General features: G+C 47.8%; 2 protein-coding genes across 2 annotated transcripts in view; both read left to right on the forward strand.

The window, feature by feature from the left end:
* Nucleotides 1–936: 936 nt before the first annotated feature.
* The window catches only part of LOC309523955 (tigger transposable element-derived protein 1-like), a 140,597-nt gene continuing 124,913 nt past the window's right edge, over nucleotides 937–16,620 (forward strand). Inside the window, exon 1 of the mRNA XM_082208258.1 lies at nucleotides 937–1,368. The gene's annotated coding sequence lies outside the window, so the exon portion shown is untranslated. The remainder of the gene's footprint in view (nucleotides 1,369–16,620) is intronic.
* On the forward strand, nucleotides 7,613–9,093 carry LOC309524262 (uncharacterized protein; the record flags this gene model as incomplete). The annotated part of the gene is made up of 2 exons (XM_082208719.1): nucleotides 7,613–7,986; nucleotides 8,681–9,093. The coding sequence occupies exons 1-2, from the start codon at nucleotides 7,650–7,652 to the stop codon at nucleotides 9,091–9,093; spliced, it is 750 nt and encodes a 249-aa protein (XP_082064845.1). The 5' UTR covers nucleotides 7,613–7,649.

Raw genomic sequence — 16,620 nt, forward strand, 5'->3', positions numbered from 1 at the left:
TTCCCGCCAGAGCAGTACCTATTTATCTACTTGCATTTTGACATGCTTTCAAACTGCTAGGTGGGCAGGAGCAGGGACCGAGCAATGGGAGCTCACCCCGTCACGGGGATTTGAATCGCTGACCTTCTGATCGGCAAGTCCTAGGCCCTGTGGTTTAACCCACAGATGGGTTAGATGGTGCTTACTTTTCTATTGTGAGGGAACATTCAGTGAAAAACATATATTAGTGTGTGAACAACATCAAGTACTCTGATACTTTGCTCTATGCATGGAGGAAAAGAAGGTTTTACCATTTCCCAGTACAGTGGTGCCCTGCAAGACGAACGCCTCGCAAGACGGAAAACTCGCAGGACGAAAGGTTTTTTCGTTTTCGAGTTGCTTCGCAAGACGAATTTCCCTATGGGCTTGCTTCGCAAGACGAGAACGTCTTGCAAGTTTGTTTCCTTTTTCGTAAAACCGTTAATACCCAGGGTGCATTGCTTGAAGAGGTGCAGTTGCGACTTGACTTTGAGGAGCAACACATTACACGCGGTGTGGTGGCCTTTTTGAGCTTTTTAAAGAGTTTGCTGAATTTTTGAACTTTTTCCAAAACTTCTTTTGCAGCTGTTTGGTAAGTTAAACTTTTAAAACTTTTTCGGGGGTTTTGGATTTTGGGTTGGGTGTTTAGAATTCAAGGACTTGGTGTTGGGGAGAGGTTTGCAAGAATCTGGGAGCTTGTGTGGGTTTTTTTCTGCATTTTTATGGTTTTCTGTGACCATTGGGCCATGTTTGTTTTTTGGGGGGGGAAAAATCTGGGTTTGAATTTCTGTGTGCTGGGTGGATGGGGGAACAGTTGAGGAGGGGTTTGCAAGAATCTGGGAGCTTGTGTGGTTTTTTGTTTGTGGTTTTTTTTTTTTTGAATTTTTATGATTTTCTGTGACCATTGGGCCATGGTTTTGTTTTGTTTTTTTGAAAAAATTTCCTGGGTTTTGAATTTCTGTGTGCTGGGTGGCTGGGGGAACAGTTGGGGAGGGGTTTGCAAGAATCTGGGAGCTTGTGTGGTTTTTTTGGAATTTTTATGATTTTCTGTGACCATTGGGCCATGTTGGTTTTTTTTGAAAAAAATTTCTGGGTTTTGAATTTCTGTGTGCTGGGTGGCTGGGGGAACAGCTGAGGAGGGGTTTGCAAGAATCTGGGGGCTTGTGTGGGGGTTGGTTTTTTTTTTGGAATTTTTATGGTTTTCTGTGACCATTGGGCCATGTTGTTGTTTTTTGAAAAATTTTCTGGGTTTGAATTTCTGTGTGCTGGGTGGCTGGGGGAACAGTTGGGGAGGGGTTTGCAACAGTTGGGGAGGGGTTTGCAACAGTTGGGGAGGGGCTGGGGGGAACAGTTGAGGTTTTTGAAGACTTTGGTATTTTTAAAGCTTTCCCAAAACTTTTTTTGCAGCCATTTGAGGATTTTGAAGACTTTGGTGATTTGCAGCCATTTCGTAAGTTAAACTTTTAAAACTTTTTGGGGGGGTTTTGGATTTTGGGTTGGGTGTTTGGAATTCAAGGACTTGGTTGTGGGTTTGAATTGCTGTTTTTTTTTCTTCTTTTTCTGAGTTTACGAAGGTAAGAGCTGTGCTGCCATGGGACCCAAGAAGACTGCTGCTGCTGCGGAGGCCGGCGAGAGGAAGAAGGAGAAGGTGACGCTGGAAATGAAGAAGGAGATCATCTGGAAGCACGACGGTGGAATGCGTGTGACGGACCTCGCCAGGGAGTACGGCAGGAACCCATCGACCATCGGGACCATCCTGAAGATGAGGGAGAAGATCCTTGCGACTGATGCAGCCAAGGGAGTCACCAGGATCGTGAAGAACTGCCCAGCTGTTCTGGAGGAGGTCGAGAAGTTGCTGCTCATCTGGATAGAAGAGAAGCAGCGTGCAGGGGACACAGTGTCTGAGGCCGTCATTTGTGAGAAGGCCAAGGCCTTGCACGCAGACCTCATCCGGGAACAGCCAGGAACCTCAGGCAAGCCAGAAGTCTTCAAGGCAAGCAGAGGCTGGTTTGACCGGTTCAAGGCAAGATCTGGAATCCACAGCGTGGTCAGGCATGGAGAGGCTGCCAGTTCTGATGTTCCTGCAGCTGAAGACTTTGCAGCGGAGTTCCTGGAGGTTGTGAAGACAGAGGGCTACGTTCCACAGCAGGTCTTCAACTGAGACGAGACCGGGCTGTTTTGGAAGAGGATGCCCAAAAGGACTTTCATCACACAGGAGGAGGCCAAGTTGCCTGGCCACAAGCCCATGAAGGACCGTCTGACCCTGCTGTTCTGTGCCAACGCAAGCGGCGACCTGAAGATCAAGCCCCTGCTGGTGTACCACTCGGAAAACCCACAGGCCTTCAAGAAACACAAGGTCGACAAGGAGCGGCTGAGTGTCATGTGGCGATCCAACTGCAAGGCTTGGGTCACACGTGTGCTGTTTGTGGACTGGGTCAATCTTGCTTTTGGCCCTGCTGTCAAACAGTACCTGCTGGACAACGACCTGCCGCTGAAGGCTTTGCTTCTGATGGACAATGCTCCTGCTCATCCTAAAAGCCTTGAGGTGGACTTGTTGGAGGAGTTCAGCTTCATCAGAATCATGTTCCTGCCGCCTAACACCACGCCACTGCTCCAGCCGATGGATCAGCAGGTCATCGCCAATTTCAAAAAACTCTACACCAAGGAGCTTTTCAGGCGATGCTTTGAGGTGACTGACTGCACCACCATCACCCTGCGGGAATTCTGGAAGGACCACTTCGACATCGTCACCTGCTTGAAGATGATCACCACGGCCTGGAACGGGATCAGCCAGAGAAATTTGAATTGCGCTTGGCGCAGCCTGTAGACGGACTGTGTGGCACCAAGTGACTATGATGCACCAGAGTCAACAGTGGTGCAGGACATTGTTGCCTTGGGGAGGACCATGGGCCTGGAGGTCACAGAGGAGGACGTCAGCAAGCTGGTGGAGGAGCATGACCACGAGCTGACCACCCAGGAGCTGGTTGAATTGCAGGCAGAGGTTGCGCAGGAGCAGGCCTGGCTGGAAGAGGAGGAAGCAACTGAGGAACGGCCGTTCTCCAAAGAACTGAGGGACATTTGCCAGAAGTGGAAGGAGGTGCAGGCTTTTGCAGAGCGGCACCACCCGAACAAGCACGTGGCACATGACCAAGCGAACACTTTTGATACGACGGTCATGTTGCCTCTCAGGGAGCTGCTGAAAAGGAGGATGAAGCAGCAGACCATGGACAGGTTCCTCAGCAAGAAGCAAAGAGTGGAAGAGGAACCTTCTTCGAGTGGTCCCCCAGAGTCTTAGAAAATGTAATGTACCCTTTTTTGATTTTTAAATGTTTTTCCTGTCATGTTTAGAAACTTAATTTATTGTTCCTTCAATTTTTGAAATGCTCTTTAAAGTATGTGTGACTTTAAAGAGCAGTTAATAAACTATTGTTGTACCAAATTTGGCTTTGATTGGACTTTTTTTTACCATAGGAACGCATTAATTGAATTTCAATGCATTCCTATGGGAAACCGTGCTTCGCAAGACGAAAAATTCGCTAGACAAAAAACTCGCGGAACGAGTTAATTTCATCTTGCTGTACATCACTGTACTGTACACCACTGTACAGTAATGTAGTTCACACACTTTTTGGTGATGGAAGCATCCTGAGTTAGCTTTACTCTTCTTTCAAGCTCCTTGTGCAGTACTGTATAGCCATAATAGCTTTGATGTCTCTGTGGCCAAGTTTTCTGTGCCAAAGTTCCACATTTGTGTCACCCTTCTGGAGGGATTGGACCACACATTAACTCTGGGGTTCTGAAAAATCAGTCTTATATACACCATTAGTTAGAGGTGCTTCTTCTGCATACAATCCCCATCTCAAATTGGTCTAGAGAAAACCAAGCCAACCATGCTTGTTCTCAGACAACAGAACCAAGATGAACTCTCATCCTGAAGTGCAAATGGGAGGAAGTTGTAAGTGGGTTGCAAGTTAAGACTGTGTCTGGCTAAACTTCAAACGACAAAGAAATCAGCATACAGGTCAAAGGTGCAGAAACAGCCTAGGAACCTGGAGGTCTATTATAACCCAATGTAAACCCCTTACTGCAAGTTGAGTTTCACCTAAACTTTCAACAGAAATGGCATAGAATCATAGAAGGGAACCCAATGGTCATCTAGTCCAACCCCCTACAATGTAGGAATTTTTTTGCCCAACATGGGGCTTGAACCCATCAGTGGCAGAGCTAGCCTCTCTGGCACCCAGAGCGGCACACATGCCGTGCAACTGGGGGGCAGGGCAAGTTGGCCAGGGGGGGAGAGATCAGCATGGTGATTGGCGCCCAGGAAGGCATTAGGGGCAGTGATCAGCGCCCATTGGGGGCGATCGGCACAGCGATTGGTCCCAGGGGGTTGACCGCACAGCGATTGGTGCCCAGGGGGGCGGCACAGCAATCCGTCCGGGGGGGGGTTGTCACACACACCCTCAAGGATGACATCCAGGACAGGCCGCCCCCATCACCCCCTCTTCCTATGCCCCTGGAACCCATGATCCTGAGATTAAGAGACAGTGAGGCTAACCAAGGTTGATAGTGATCAAATGCAGAGCCCCACACTTTATCTTCCTTTCAAGTGGGAGGCAAGGGCTGCAGAAAGTGGCAGTAATGTGCTCAACACTTGAAAGTAACATGTCCTAATGAGGGAGGGGGCCATCCAGGAAACAGCAGCATAGATGAGAACTGTCATAGATAGAACTGTAAAGTTGGAAGAAAAGTTGGTTATCTCATCCAACCCCCTGCAATACAGGAATCACAGCTGAATAATCTCTCACAATTGGGCACCCAACCTCTGCTTGTAATTGCCATTTATTTGAATGGTGCTACGGGTGGCACTGTGGGTTAAACCACAGAGCCTAGGACTTGCCGATCAGAAGGTCGGCGGTTCAAATCCCCGTGACGGGGTGAGCTCCCATTGCTCAGTCCCTGCTCCTGCCAACCTAGCAGTTTGAAAGCACGTCAAAGTGCAAGTAGATAAATAGGTACCACTCCGGCGGGAAGGTAAACGGCGTTTCCGTGCACTGCTCTGGTTCGCCAGAAGCGGCTTAGTCATGCTGGCCACATGACCCGGAAGCCTTGGCCAATAAAGCAAGATAAGCGCTGCAACCCCAGAGTCAGTCACAACTGGACCTAATGATCAGGGGTCCCTTTACCTTTACATTTACCTACCCACATGTGGAGGTATGTGCCTGTGAAGGTGACCCTCTCCAGCATTTTGGTGAGGTTCCTGGTTGTATTAGCGCTGGTTTTCTCGGTGTTAGGTACCAGCTGTAGGTGATTTTCAGAGTGAGTTTTTTTCTTTTTGCTGATATGGATTTAAAGGGGGGTTTAGACCACATTCTGCTCCATTGAGTGGGGTTAATCTCATAGCCTATGTCATCCTCCCATTGTTTATTGATTGTGTCTAGGGAGTTTGTGGGATTTTGGAGTAGTATTTTGTATACTGCGGATACCATCCCTTTACCGTGTCCCTTTATTGCTAGGAGGAGGTTTTCGAAGGTTGTCAGTGGCCGAGTTGCTGCTGATTTTACTACTGGATTGTTTAAGAGGGCATGTAATTGGTGATGTGTTAACCAGGACATTTGGGTGTCCTCTAGTCTGTCTTGTCGCGGGACGCGGGTGGCGCTGTGGGTAAAAGCATCAGCGCCTAGGGCTTGCCGATCGAAAGGTCGGTGGTTCGAATCCCCGCGGCGGGGTGCGCTCCCGCTGCTCGGTCCCAGCGCCTGCCAACCTAGCAGTTCGAAAGCACCCCCGGGTGCAAGTAGATAAATAGGTACCGCTTACCAGCGGGAAGGTAAACGGCGTTCCGTGTGCTGCGCTGGCTCGCCAGATGCAGCTTTGTCATGCTGGCCACGTGACCCGGAAGTGTCTCCGGACAGCGCTGGCCCCCGGCCTATAGATGTGAGATGGGCACACAAACCCCAGAGTCTGTCAAGACTGGCCCGCTCGGGCAGGGGTACCTTTACCTTTACCTTTAGTCTGTCTTGTATTTCTTGTGTTGACAAAGGTTTGTTATTTTATAGAAGTCTATTAGACGATATAAGCCTTTGGTTTGCCAGGTTCTTATCTGGAGGTTTTGTGCTGTGTGATGAAATAATGGGTGGTATGCCAGGTAGTGGGGATGGGGTTCGGGATAATTTGCCTATTTCTGTTTTCCATGCTTTGAGCATGGTCTGTGTGTACCTGTTAAGTGTTGTGGGAGTTTTCCTTTGTTTGTTTGGGAGGAGTGGGTATGCTGTGGTGCAGGTATTTTCAATTGTATCCCTCTCTAGGTGTATCCATTGTTTTGCCTCATCTTCTAGTATATATGGGATTATATGGCGTATTTGGCTGGCAATGTAATATGCTTCTGTGTTCGGGATTCTCCATCCTCCTTCTGAGGTGGGAAGATGCAGATATTTGAGGCTTATTCCTGGTTTTTTGTGTGAGAAGATGGATAAGTGTAGTTTTTCTGCCATTTTCGGAATTGGGTTGGGGGAATCCAGATTAGGAGGGTATGGAATAGGTAGGTTAGTTTTGGGAGGGTGATCATTTTGATCATGGCTATTCTGCCTGAGAAAGTGAAATTCATGTTATTCCATCTCTCTAGGTCTTTGTTTATTTGTTGCCACAGGGGCTTGTAGTTGTGGAGGTACAATTTCTTGAGGTTTCTGGTTATTTGTACATACCCCTAGGTATCTGAACTTGATGTGGCAAAGTTTTATCTTGGTGACATTAATGAGTTCTTTTTGGGTGTGAGGAGAGGTGTTGAAGCACATAGCTTCTGACTTTGCGCAAGGTAGGTTAAATTGAGAGAAAGTGACTGCCTCAAGGTTATGGGACAGCATTCTGACCACTGCACCACACTGCCCCTTAAGAAGCGCCTCTGAACCACGTAGAATCATAAGTGGTCCAGGCTTGGAGCGGCAGAGCCAGCTGTTTTTCTAAAGAGTGATGCGTCTAGACGGAGTTTTTCTTGCGAGTTTATATCTTCAAGCTCCGTTTGTTTGTAACTCAAACATGGATTTTGGCTAATAGTGCCTTAGAGACCAACTACGTTTGTTATGTTACTCCTGAGTAAGCTTGGGTAGACTCCTGGGGATAGCCCCCCCCAACCGGGAAGGAGACAAATTTCAGTCCGCTTCTGGAGCTTCTGGCGCCCACTTGCCACGGGAAGGGAGCGTTTCGATGCCTCTAAACCCCACCAGCTCTCCATACTAGAGCACCTGCATCGAAGGCGCAAGGTCCCTGGTTCAATTCCCGGGCAGGGTCGGGAATGTTCCACCCACCGCCCCCCTTTGAAAGCCCAGAGAAGAGTTGCCGTATAGCGGAGAGGACACCTAGGGAGATAGACCAAGGGTCTGGCTTCCAGTGTAAGCTGGCTTTTTGCTCGGAGCGCTCGTGCAGCCAGAATCGGGGCCGCCTCGGCGGATACAGCGCCTATGCAGCCTTTATGAGAGGAAGTTTGATAACGGGACATTGTCTCTGACTGGCTGCGCTTGAGTGGGACGGACCTGTCCGTGTGGGGGGCGGGTTAGACTAGCCAGGCAGACTTCGTTCGCTTGCTGGAGAGAGTCGGTCAGTTCTTCGAGGTGAGCCCAGCTGACAGTTGCGCCGTCATGAAGTGTTCTCTGCTCTTCGCTCTTCTGCTGCTGCTGTTGCTGCGCCTTCTGCCTTGTGGCGAGACCCAGAGCACGGCCCCTGTTCCCACCGAATACCCCTTGATGCTGAACGAGACCAATGGATCGATGTGCGCTCAGTGGCTGTATGGGTCCGAGCCGCCAGTGGTGGAAGCTTTCCAGTGCGCGGTGCAACCCGACGGCGCCGAAGTCAAGTTCTGCTGCGGGACCTGCGATCAGATGCGCAATTGCTCCTTCGACGAGCTCGCCAAGGGCTCCCCAGCGCGCCCCACCGACGGCGGACCACAGCAGTGCCCTACTTCGCCTCCAGTGACCCGTAAGTCTACCACCTCCCTTTCTATCTCTTAGTACCTCGGGTGAACACTACCTGCGCGCTGCCCCTAATTCTGCATGCGAACCTGCCATTCTCTCTCATTTAGACGTAGGTTCCCACCTCCCCAGCTGGTTCCCATTTCCTTCTATTTCTGTCCGTCCCGCTCTTGAACTTGCGGTGATGCGCAGAAGACTCTGGGTTGCCGCGGTCGGACTAGCTTGCTGACGGGCATGCAAGTAGCTCCGAAAGAGTTTGGCAAGATTTGTACACCGGGTGGGGAGTGGGCAGCTTTCCCGAAAAAGTTCGGAGTGTCCTGCTTTCTAGGCTGCTCCCATATAGGAACGTTTATCCCAGGGAGTCTTCTCAGATGAGTGTAGTAAGACTTCGGTTACTATGAAACACTTTCCTTTCCTTGAGAATGTTAGGATATTTATCTTGGTACCTAAAGAAGGAGGGGAAGGTAGTTCCTGTACTCAGTATGCGGTGGGCTTTATTTCTTGGCGTATTGACTCTTGAAGAATGGCTTCAGTTTGAGATACTTTACCTTAGGATGCTAGCCATACCCGCGCTCCTCCTGGTTTTGGAAGTCAAAATCCCCTGCTCCATTCCTGGGGAGTCCAGTTTGTCCCGTTGAGCCGAACTCTCGAGCAAATGGGTAGCAGAACAAGCACTAATCACAGTCTTTATTCTGTTTCAGAGTGGGAGAGGGTGACTTTGTTTACCGGAGGAGTTGCTGCTAGCGTGATATTCTACTTGGCCGTTTACCGTACCTACAAGATATTCTGGCGTAGAAAGAGATCCACCCGCGAAGCACAGGAAGGGATCGAGCTAGAGGTCACCCCTTCTGAGAGATCCCATGACTCCTCCGATCGCTCCAGCACATTGGCTGCACCGTCGTCTGCTGGTGGAGAGGGTCTTCAGAGTGTCCGTGGCGCTCCTGCTGCTGCATCTGGCAGCCCACCAAGTGTGCAGCCCCAAGCTAGGGGCTCTGAGAATGTGACCATCATGTGGTATCCAACAGGATTCATCCCACTCCGAATTGGCCCCCCTTCTGCCTCACAGCCAAACCAGGGCGCCAAAAAAACCCCGGCTAGGTCAGAGAAGAAGTAGGAGACCCTCCTCTAATTTAAAGGGTTAGGCTCCCCTGCTAAAGCTGATCACCCACAGCATGCTTTTTAGAATCAGGGAAATTAGCTGATCCTATGAGGAGAATGTCTTGCAATCTATTAAGTAGAATGTCACCTATTATTATTCAATACTATCAGTCACTGCTTTGTTGTAATAAAGTGTTTTTATCATTATGTCATGTGCTTTAAGTATGCATTGAATGTGCACTGAAACGCTTGTTGTGGCTCAGCATGTTGCATCACTGTGTTCGACTTTTCCTATTGGAGGCTTATTACCTGCTCTATATTGGCACAAGCCGGGGGTATGTCTTATGGGAGGGTATTTTTTTCTTTTGCCATATAATAGTCTCTGAGGTTTCCTTAATCTTTAATTGTATAACCATTTCTGTGTATGACTCCTGCAGAGGCAAATCAGGAAAGCCCGGATGGGTCCTGAATCATTTGCTTCTTGAATGCATAGAATCATGTTTGTATCATTTGTCAATGTATCCACCAAATAATCAATAAAAATGTGTTTTTTGCAACCTGGTCTCTTCAATTCTAGTTTTCCATCTTCTGACTAAATTCTACTGCAGCTGGGATTTGATATAATGTGGCACAGCAGTTTAACTGCTTCCATTAGATCTCTAGCCTTGATTAGCTCTTGAAGATGCAATTCTATTTGCTTTCTATTATGTTTGTATTTTATCCTTCCTCCAAAGAGCCAGTAGGCGAGACAGTAAATGTCCAGATGTGGCCCAAGGAGTGCCATGGAGAAGGAGGGATTTGAACCCTGTTCTCCCCATCCCTAGTCCAACACTCTCACCACTACCCTATACTTGATTAAAGACCCTAAACCAGCGGTTCTCAACCTGTGGGTCCCCAGGTGCTGTCGGACTACAACTCCCATCATCCCTAAGCTCTGGCCTTGCTAGCTAGGGATGATGGGAGTTGTAGTTCAACAACATCTGGGTACCCACAGGTTGAGAAAGGCTGCCCTAAACAGTCACAGGTCACCCTGGTGATTGTCTCAGGCAAAGACTGTAGGCTGGCTTGTGGAACTGGTGGGAGGGTCTTGGGTGCTCTCTCTCTCTGCTCCCTTCTTGCCCTTCACAAATAACCCAGAGGCGCATTTTAAATAAAAGCACACCTTCTACTCACATAAAAACACCAGGCAGGCCCCACAAATAACTCAGAGATGCATTTTAAATAAAAGGACACATTCTACTCATGTAAAAACTCGCTGAGCCAGATTGTGGAACTAGTGGAACTGGTGGGAGGGTCTTGGGTGCTCTCGCCCTTAATGTTCCTGTTTCTCTCTCTCGTCTCCCTCCTTGCCCTCCATGGGGTGGGGCCTTAGGATACTGATAGGCAGTTCACCCCACTTTTCAGGGAGCAGAATGTTTTAAATCTCCCCTCCCTCTTCCACAATTCTGATGGAAGTACCCCCCCCTCAAAGCTTCAGTCATCATGGGAATCATGGGGAGGGAAGATTCAACCAGCTGAGGTAGCATCACTCAGCAAGGGGAGAGAGATGGGGGGAGGAGGGGGGGAGAGAAGCGTGAAGCATCTCTGATTCTACCCTCTGCTGAGAGATTACTCCAAGAGAATCCAGCCGTTGATGGGAGAAAGGTGGTCCACTCCTCTTCTCCCTGCCACACTTTATTCAAGTCTATAGCACTGTGTGTTGGCAGGGCGCAAGCACAGCATGGGGGCATTCCAAACCTCAGCCAGGGGAGCATCACGGCTTAACAGAGCAGCACATCCAAATTGCTCTGCCAGTCTGGAGCCCATGTCAGGCCAGATACCATCATATGATGGCTTCACCCATGAAGCAATCTGCCCCTCTGGCCCCTCCCCTTCTGCTGCTGTTCCTGCTGGCATGAGCAACTTGACTGCAAATCCAGTGGTGGCCCTGCCATTTCCTCAAGCTCTGAAGCTCCCTTTAGATTGCAGTGTGGAGAAGTTACAAAGGCCACATGCATAGCCTCTGTCGCGATTCAGAGAAGGTGAACGCATGCTTCCATCAATATGACGGCATTTCTAACATCAAACAACTTCAAACCAGGGAAGTAAGGATGGGCAAAGCATTATAGAGGTATAGCTTGCGTACAATTCTAAAGAACTGTAAAAGAAGCAGCAATGTGGCCTGCCCTTTTTTTTAGTGGAACTGAGAGCATTTCATGCCAGCTGGGGGGAAAGGAGGGGTCAGACCACTAGCCAGTGGTGGACTGGGCCCAAAATGGCCATGGCATGGATCAGATGGACATCACTCCTTTTCCTTCGCAGCCCCCTTTGCCCTGCTGGGGAGCCCTTCTTCAGCTCCCCTCCCCCATCACCTCTGATCCTGACTGACCCCACTGCTCATCTGATTACTGGAAGGGAAGGTTGTGGGCTGCGTAAGAAGAGGCAGTGGTCCAGAAGCAGCCAAGGGGGTTCAGACAGACAAAGGGCATATGTCCTGGGGGCCGTGACCAGAGAGTGTGCGCATTGCGTGGAAAACCTACCAAATACAGGCCAGATATGCACATTCCCTGAAACCTCTTGGGACATTATGCATGCTGACTAGGAAATAGGCACCATTCCCTCTTCAAGGATGCATTGGGTGCACATTCTCCATGACGTGTGGTGAATGTGCACAATGGCCGCTTGTTACACATATTAACTACCAGTCCCCACAACAGATATCATCCATGCTAGGATTCTTAGGACTAATTAAATTTAGTATTTAATTATTCAGTGTGTTTTATTTTATTCTGAAGTGCTTATGAAAAAGATTTTTTTAAACAAAATTACAGCATTACATGCTCCGAGTAATGATAGTGCAGCCATCATGTGAAGTTCAAGTCCTCTTTGAACTAGTTTTTGGTCTCTGCAGCTGTCTCCTCTGCTGCTGCTCTTTCATTTGAGCTGGGGGGGGAGGCGCATGGGTTCAGGTGGTGGGAGAAGTGGTAGCAGGTTCCGGGTTCCAGCAAGATCTCTGAACTCACCTGCCTGGGTGTGAACTCCACTGAAAAGAGGGGACTTCCCACTACAAAATATACTTAGAATGCACACTTGTGCAAAGGCATATAGTTCTTTAATAGTATGATATCTTTACTCAGAAGCAGTTCTGTAACTGATCTCCTGGCTGTATGTGGTTACAGCCCAATTTTATTCATTTTACTCAGATTTTAATGGTGCTTATTCCAAATAACCAAAGAAGCACATAGAATCGTATGAATCAACCTGGATCCCCCTGCAATCATCATCTGAAGCCTTTCTTCCTGTTGCTGCTTCACTGGAGGACAGGAGGTCGACAATACAAGAACTGGCCCTTTCTGTAGTGGCTACCCATTTGTGTGATGCTCTCACCAGGGAGGCTCCTCTGGAGTGTTCAATATTTATATTTAGGTGCCATTTCTGTATAACCAGGCCGTTGGCTAATAAAACAATCTATGTCCTTTTAAACCGTGTGGGACAAGGGTTATTGGTTTGTGGGGGTTTTCAGTATTTTGTGTTCTCATTTTGTATTTTTATGTTATGAACTGCCTTGTGATCTTTGGCTGAATAGCTGTATATTAAAATAAATAAATAAAAACTAGAACCATAGGGTGGAAGGAAGCCCAAGGCTCATCTAGTCCAAACCCCTGCAATGCACATGCGTGTTTACTCTGGAGTAAACTCAAAAGGTATGGTTAGGTTAAGGTGCCTGGGGGCCCTGGTGAAGTTCTCAAAATAAGGCCACCACTTCCATGCAAAAGAAATACCAGAAATAAGGTGCCAACATTTTTTCCAATATTGATAGAAAAGGAAGAAGATACTCTGAGCATGTGCAGTTTCCCATTTTAAATTTGCTTGACTCATCATTGGTTTTAGTTACTTTATGCCAAGGGCCCATCACCAGCTCACAGTCTAACTCCATTTGGCACTTTCCATTTCCTAAACTGTGTGTCGAAACCTCTTCTGTCCAAAACATACACACCAAGCATATTGAAATTCAATTGCGGCACATAGAGAACAGGAATCTCTGTTAGTTCAGTTTTACCTATACTGTGTTACCCTGCTTTTATCTGTCTTTTTCACATTGTTTTACTGTGTAATTTAATGTTTTATTTTTGTGGACAGCACACACGCACGCACACACACACAAACAAACCAAGCATGTTATTTTCTTGTGCTTGCTATTGCACCCTTAGATGCTAATCAAGACAATGAGAGCTGTGGAAGGCAGGTAAAGCTTTCAGTCAGAGGATGCCAATTACCAGCTATGGCTAAGTTAGACTAGAGATCACAAAATTTCTTCGGCCCTTTTGCAAACCATTGATACCATGTACACACTGCAAACACACACACTCAAATTCCCTTCAAGTCAATTAGTATTTTAGAAGTTTGCTTTCCACTCTGCAGGTGTAACACACACCATATGAAAGCTAGGCTCCAAAGAAATCTTTTCTATTGACAACCATTGATAGCTTCTTTAAAGCCTAGTTTTGTGAGGGTGTGGCAGGGAAAGCAGGGAACCCTGAGGACACAAGGAAGGGCCTCTGTAGGTACATGTGGGCACCACGTTGATGACCCAAGAATGAGACCAACCAATTTAAGACAGAGACCAATATCAAATCACATGTTTTTATTGAATTGGTACATGTGGTTTGTAAACATAAATCTGGACAAGGGTTTGTGCTATAAAAACAGCTTCCTGCATCGCACGAGCAATAGATTAGTGAGGCACCCATCAGGGTTTGCCTGCTTTGCTTCTTGAGGGGTCATATATAGAAGTGGTCATACAAATCTCAAGATCAAACAAAAGTGCTTCGGGACAACATAATGTAGGAATGTTAAGGAAGGTAGGAGGGGATCTATTGTTTTGATATCTTCCCTCCTCACTCACACTAGGGAGCAAACAACAGAGCACATTCCCTTTGCAACTTATTGGAAGAAAGTTTATTGTTCATTAGAATCCTTTAATTAAGCAATCCAGTCTGGCTTGTCCAGTCTGCACTGTTCCTGGTAAGTTTCCCATTTATTTCCCTCTTAAAATAATAATACAAAAACACAGTCTTCTTTAAACGAAAGTTTAAAGTTTTACTCACATTCAGTTCACAGCAGTCATCTGAAGGCAGGCTTTATCTTGGGATTTAAGTGAAAAGACGTTTGAGCTACATCTCAGACTTTCTGCTTGTGAAGCTTGAGCCATGTGCTGGCTAAGAGTCCGGAGAGCAAGAGTAAGAGTAAGAAAGTAAGGGAGTAAGAGAGAGATGGTTGTGTGGCCAGCCTTTTATATGGTCAGCTAGGTTCATGCCCATCTACTTAGTCACACACAGGGGGAGAGAAGGCTCCACAGCAGGTATGACAATGTCCTCCCAGGCTGGAGCCACATCCCCCCCCCCTGTGTGTCTATTCTAGGCAATAGGAAAATATTGTACTTGACCGCTCAAGGAATAATACATGACATATTAACTCCCATGGTAACTGCACAAAGGTGCCCCCCCCCCCCGCTTGTCTCTATGTAGGCAATAAATATGAAAAGTAGGAACAGACATGCAAACAAAATCATTTATGGGAAAGATCAAGCTGACTCAAAATACATCTCTCCCACCCCTGTCCCAAAGTAAACGTAACAAGCTGTTGTGTAGCAGTTCAACAATGATACATAATGTCTTCACTGGTCCCATTTGCAGAGATTATTTTCAGGGCATCATCTGTGCTTTGAGTGCAACACAACCATCATTTGCAGGGATGAATCATAGACTCATAGAACTGCAGAGTTGGGAGGGAGCACAAGGGTACTAGTCTCTTCCCCCCCCCCGAGCTACCAATTGAGCTATCCAGCTATGAGATGGTGTCTTCCCTGCTACTGGCAGCTGGGGTAGTTCAGCCAAACCAACAACTTTCTGGATTGTACTTACACCCTGTCTTGTACTTACCAGTTTAGTAATCTGTGCTGAGGCAGCACAGAACTAACTCTGCCCTGTAGGAAAAGAATATACAGTCATATCTCGGGTTACAGATGCTTCGGGTTGCGCAGTTTTGGGTTGCGCACTGTGCCGAACCTGGAAGTACCGGAACTTCTGGGTTTTGGCGCTTGTGTATGCGCAGAAGTGCTAAATTGCTCTTTGCAGATGCACAGAAGTGCAGAAGCGCCACCCGCGCATGTGCAGACACGGCACTGCAGGTTGTGAAAGCTGTGGGTTGCGAACGTGCTTCCTGCACAGATCACGTTTGCAACCCGAGCGTCCACAATATCATCTCATTCAGTCCATTACTGAGGCCAGACACTGGTCCAGCACACCCACCTGTAGATGTAAAGGAGAAATTGTTCCAGGAACAAACACTCTAGATTCCCACTCAGCTGGACAGAAAGCTTGGAGAGAGAGAATTTCTATAGACCACAACAACCCCCTACTCCTTGGCCCTCAAATTTGTCCTGATGTTGGGCCTTAAAAGTATGTTTAAATACTACCATGTTTTTCTCGAAGGCTCAAATATTTACATCAAAAACCATTTCCTAACCAGGGGGCAGGAGGGGGGGCAGGGCGCCCCTGGTGTCATCTCTGAGGAGGGTGACAAAATCTCCCCATGGCGGATCACTGCTCTGCTCCCCGGGTGCCCATCGCCGCACCCTTCATCTTCCTGGACGCCCATCGCTGTGTCCATTGCCCCCATTGGGCACCCATCGCTGCACCCCTGGGCTCCAATTACTGCACTGATTGCCCCCAATGGGCACCGATCATCATGCCAATCGCCTCTCTGGGCAGCTTGCCCCCGTCCCCCAGGTGCATGGCATGTGCACCACTCTGGATGCCTGAGCGGCATGGGCGCTGTTCCTACCATCGGAGACAACCCAAAATGGCTTGATTTCTGCCTAGAGTTCAACCTCAGTTAGCAGTGGGATAAATTCTGGGTTTTGATCTACTTGTCTGCCAACAGAGAATTGTTATTTGAACTAAAAGAATGTAAAAAATAACTTTGCAGGGCATCAGATCTGAAGTACTTCACCTATATATATTGGAGGAAGGGATGGGTAGAGTAAAAATAATTCTTGGAGTGGAAGTACAAGAGAGATTCCATGGGGCAGAGCCCCCCCCCCAATACTCCAACAATATCTAGATCTGTTCCCCTGGAAGAGATAGATAGGCTAACTGCACTGGATTCAGTGATGATATTAGAAGGAATATGTTCAGGCCAATGGATCAGAACCCGTGTTCCTCCAAAATTATATCCTCCAGTAAGGACAGGGGGGTTTACAAGGCCAAACTATCTAAGTCTGGGATTGGTTGTACTTTTATTTTTTATTTTTCTTGGCAGCTCTCTAGGGAGGTGGGAAAATGTGCCTGGGGAGAAAGAACTGGGGAGAGCTGTGTGGGCCCAATCATATTGGTTCTGGGCAAGGTGAGGTATGGTGTGGGAGGTAGGGCAAAAAGGATAAAGGACAGACATGAGAGACAATTGGTGATTGTGTGCCAACACTCTTTCCAACCTGAAGAATTGTGATGGTCCTATCAGCCAGCCCTCAGGTCTATGGCTGCTGCAGTTGAGTACCAGATTA

This window comes from Podarcis vaucheri (assembly GCF_965113315.1).
Source record: "Podarcis vaucheri genome assembly, chromosome: Z".
Lineage (NCBI taxonomy): Eukaryota > Metazoa > Chordata > Lepidosauria > Squamata > Lacertidae > Podarcis > Podarcis vaucheri.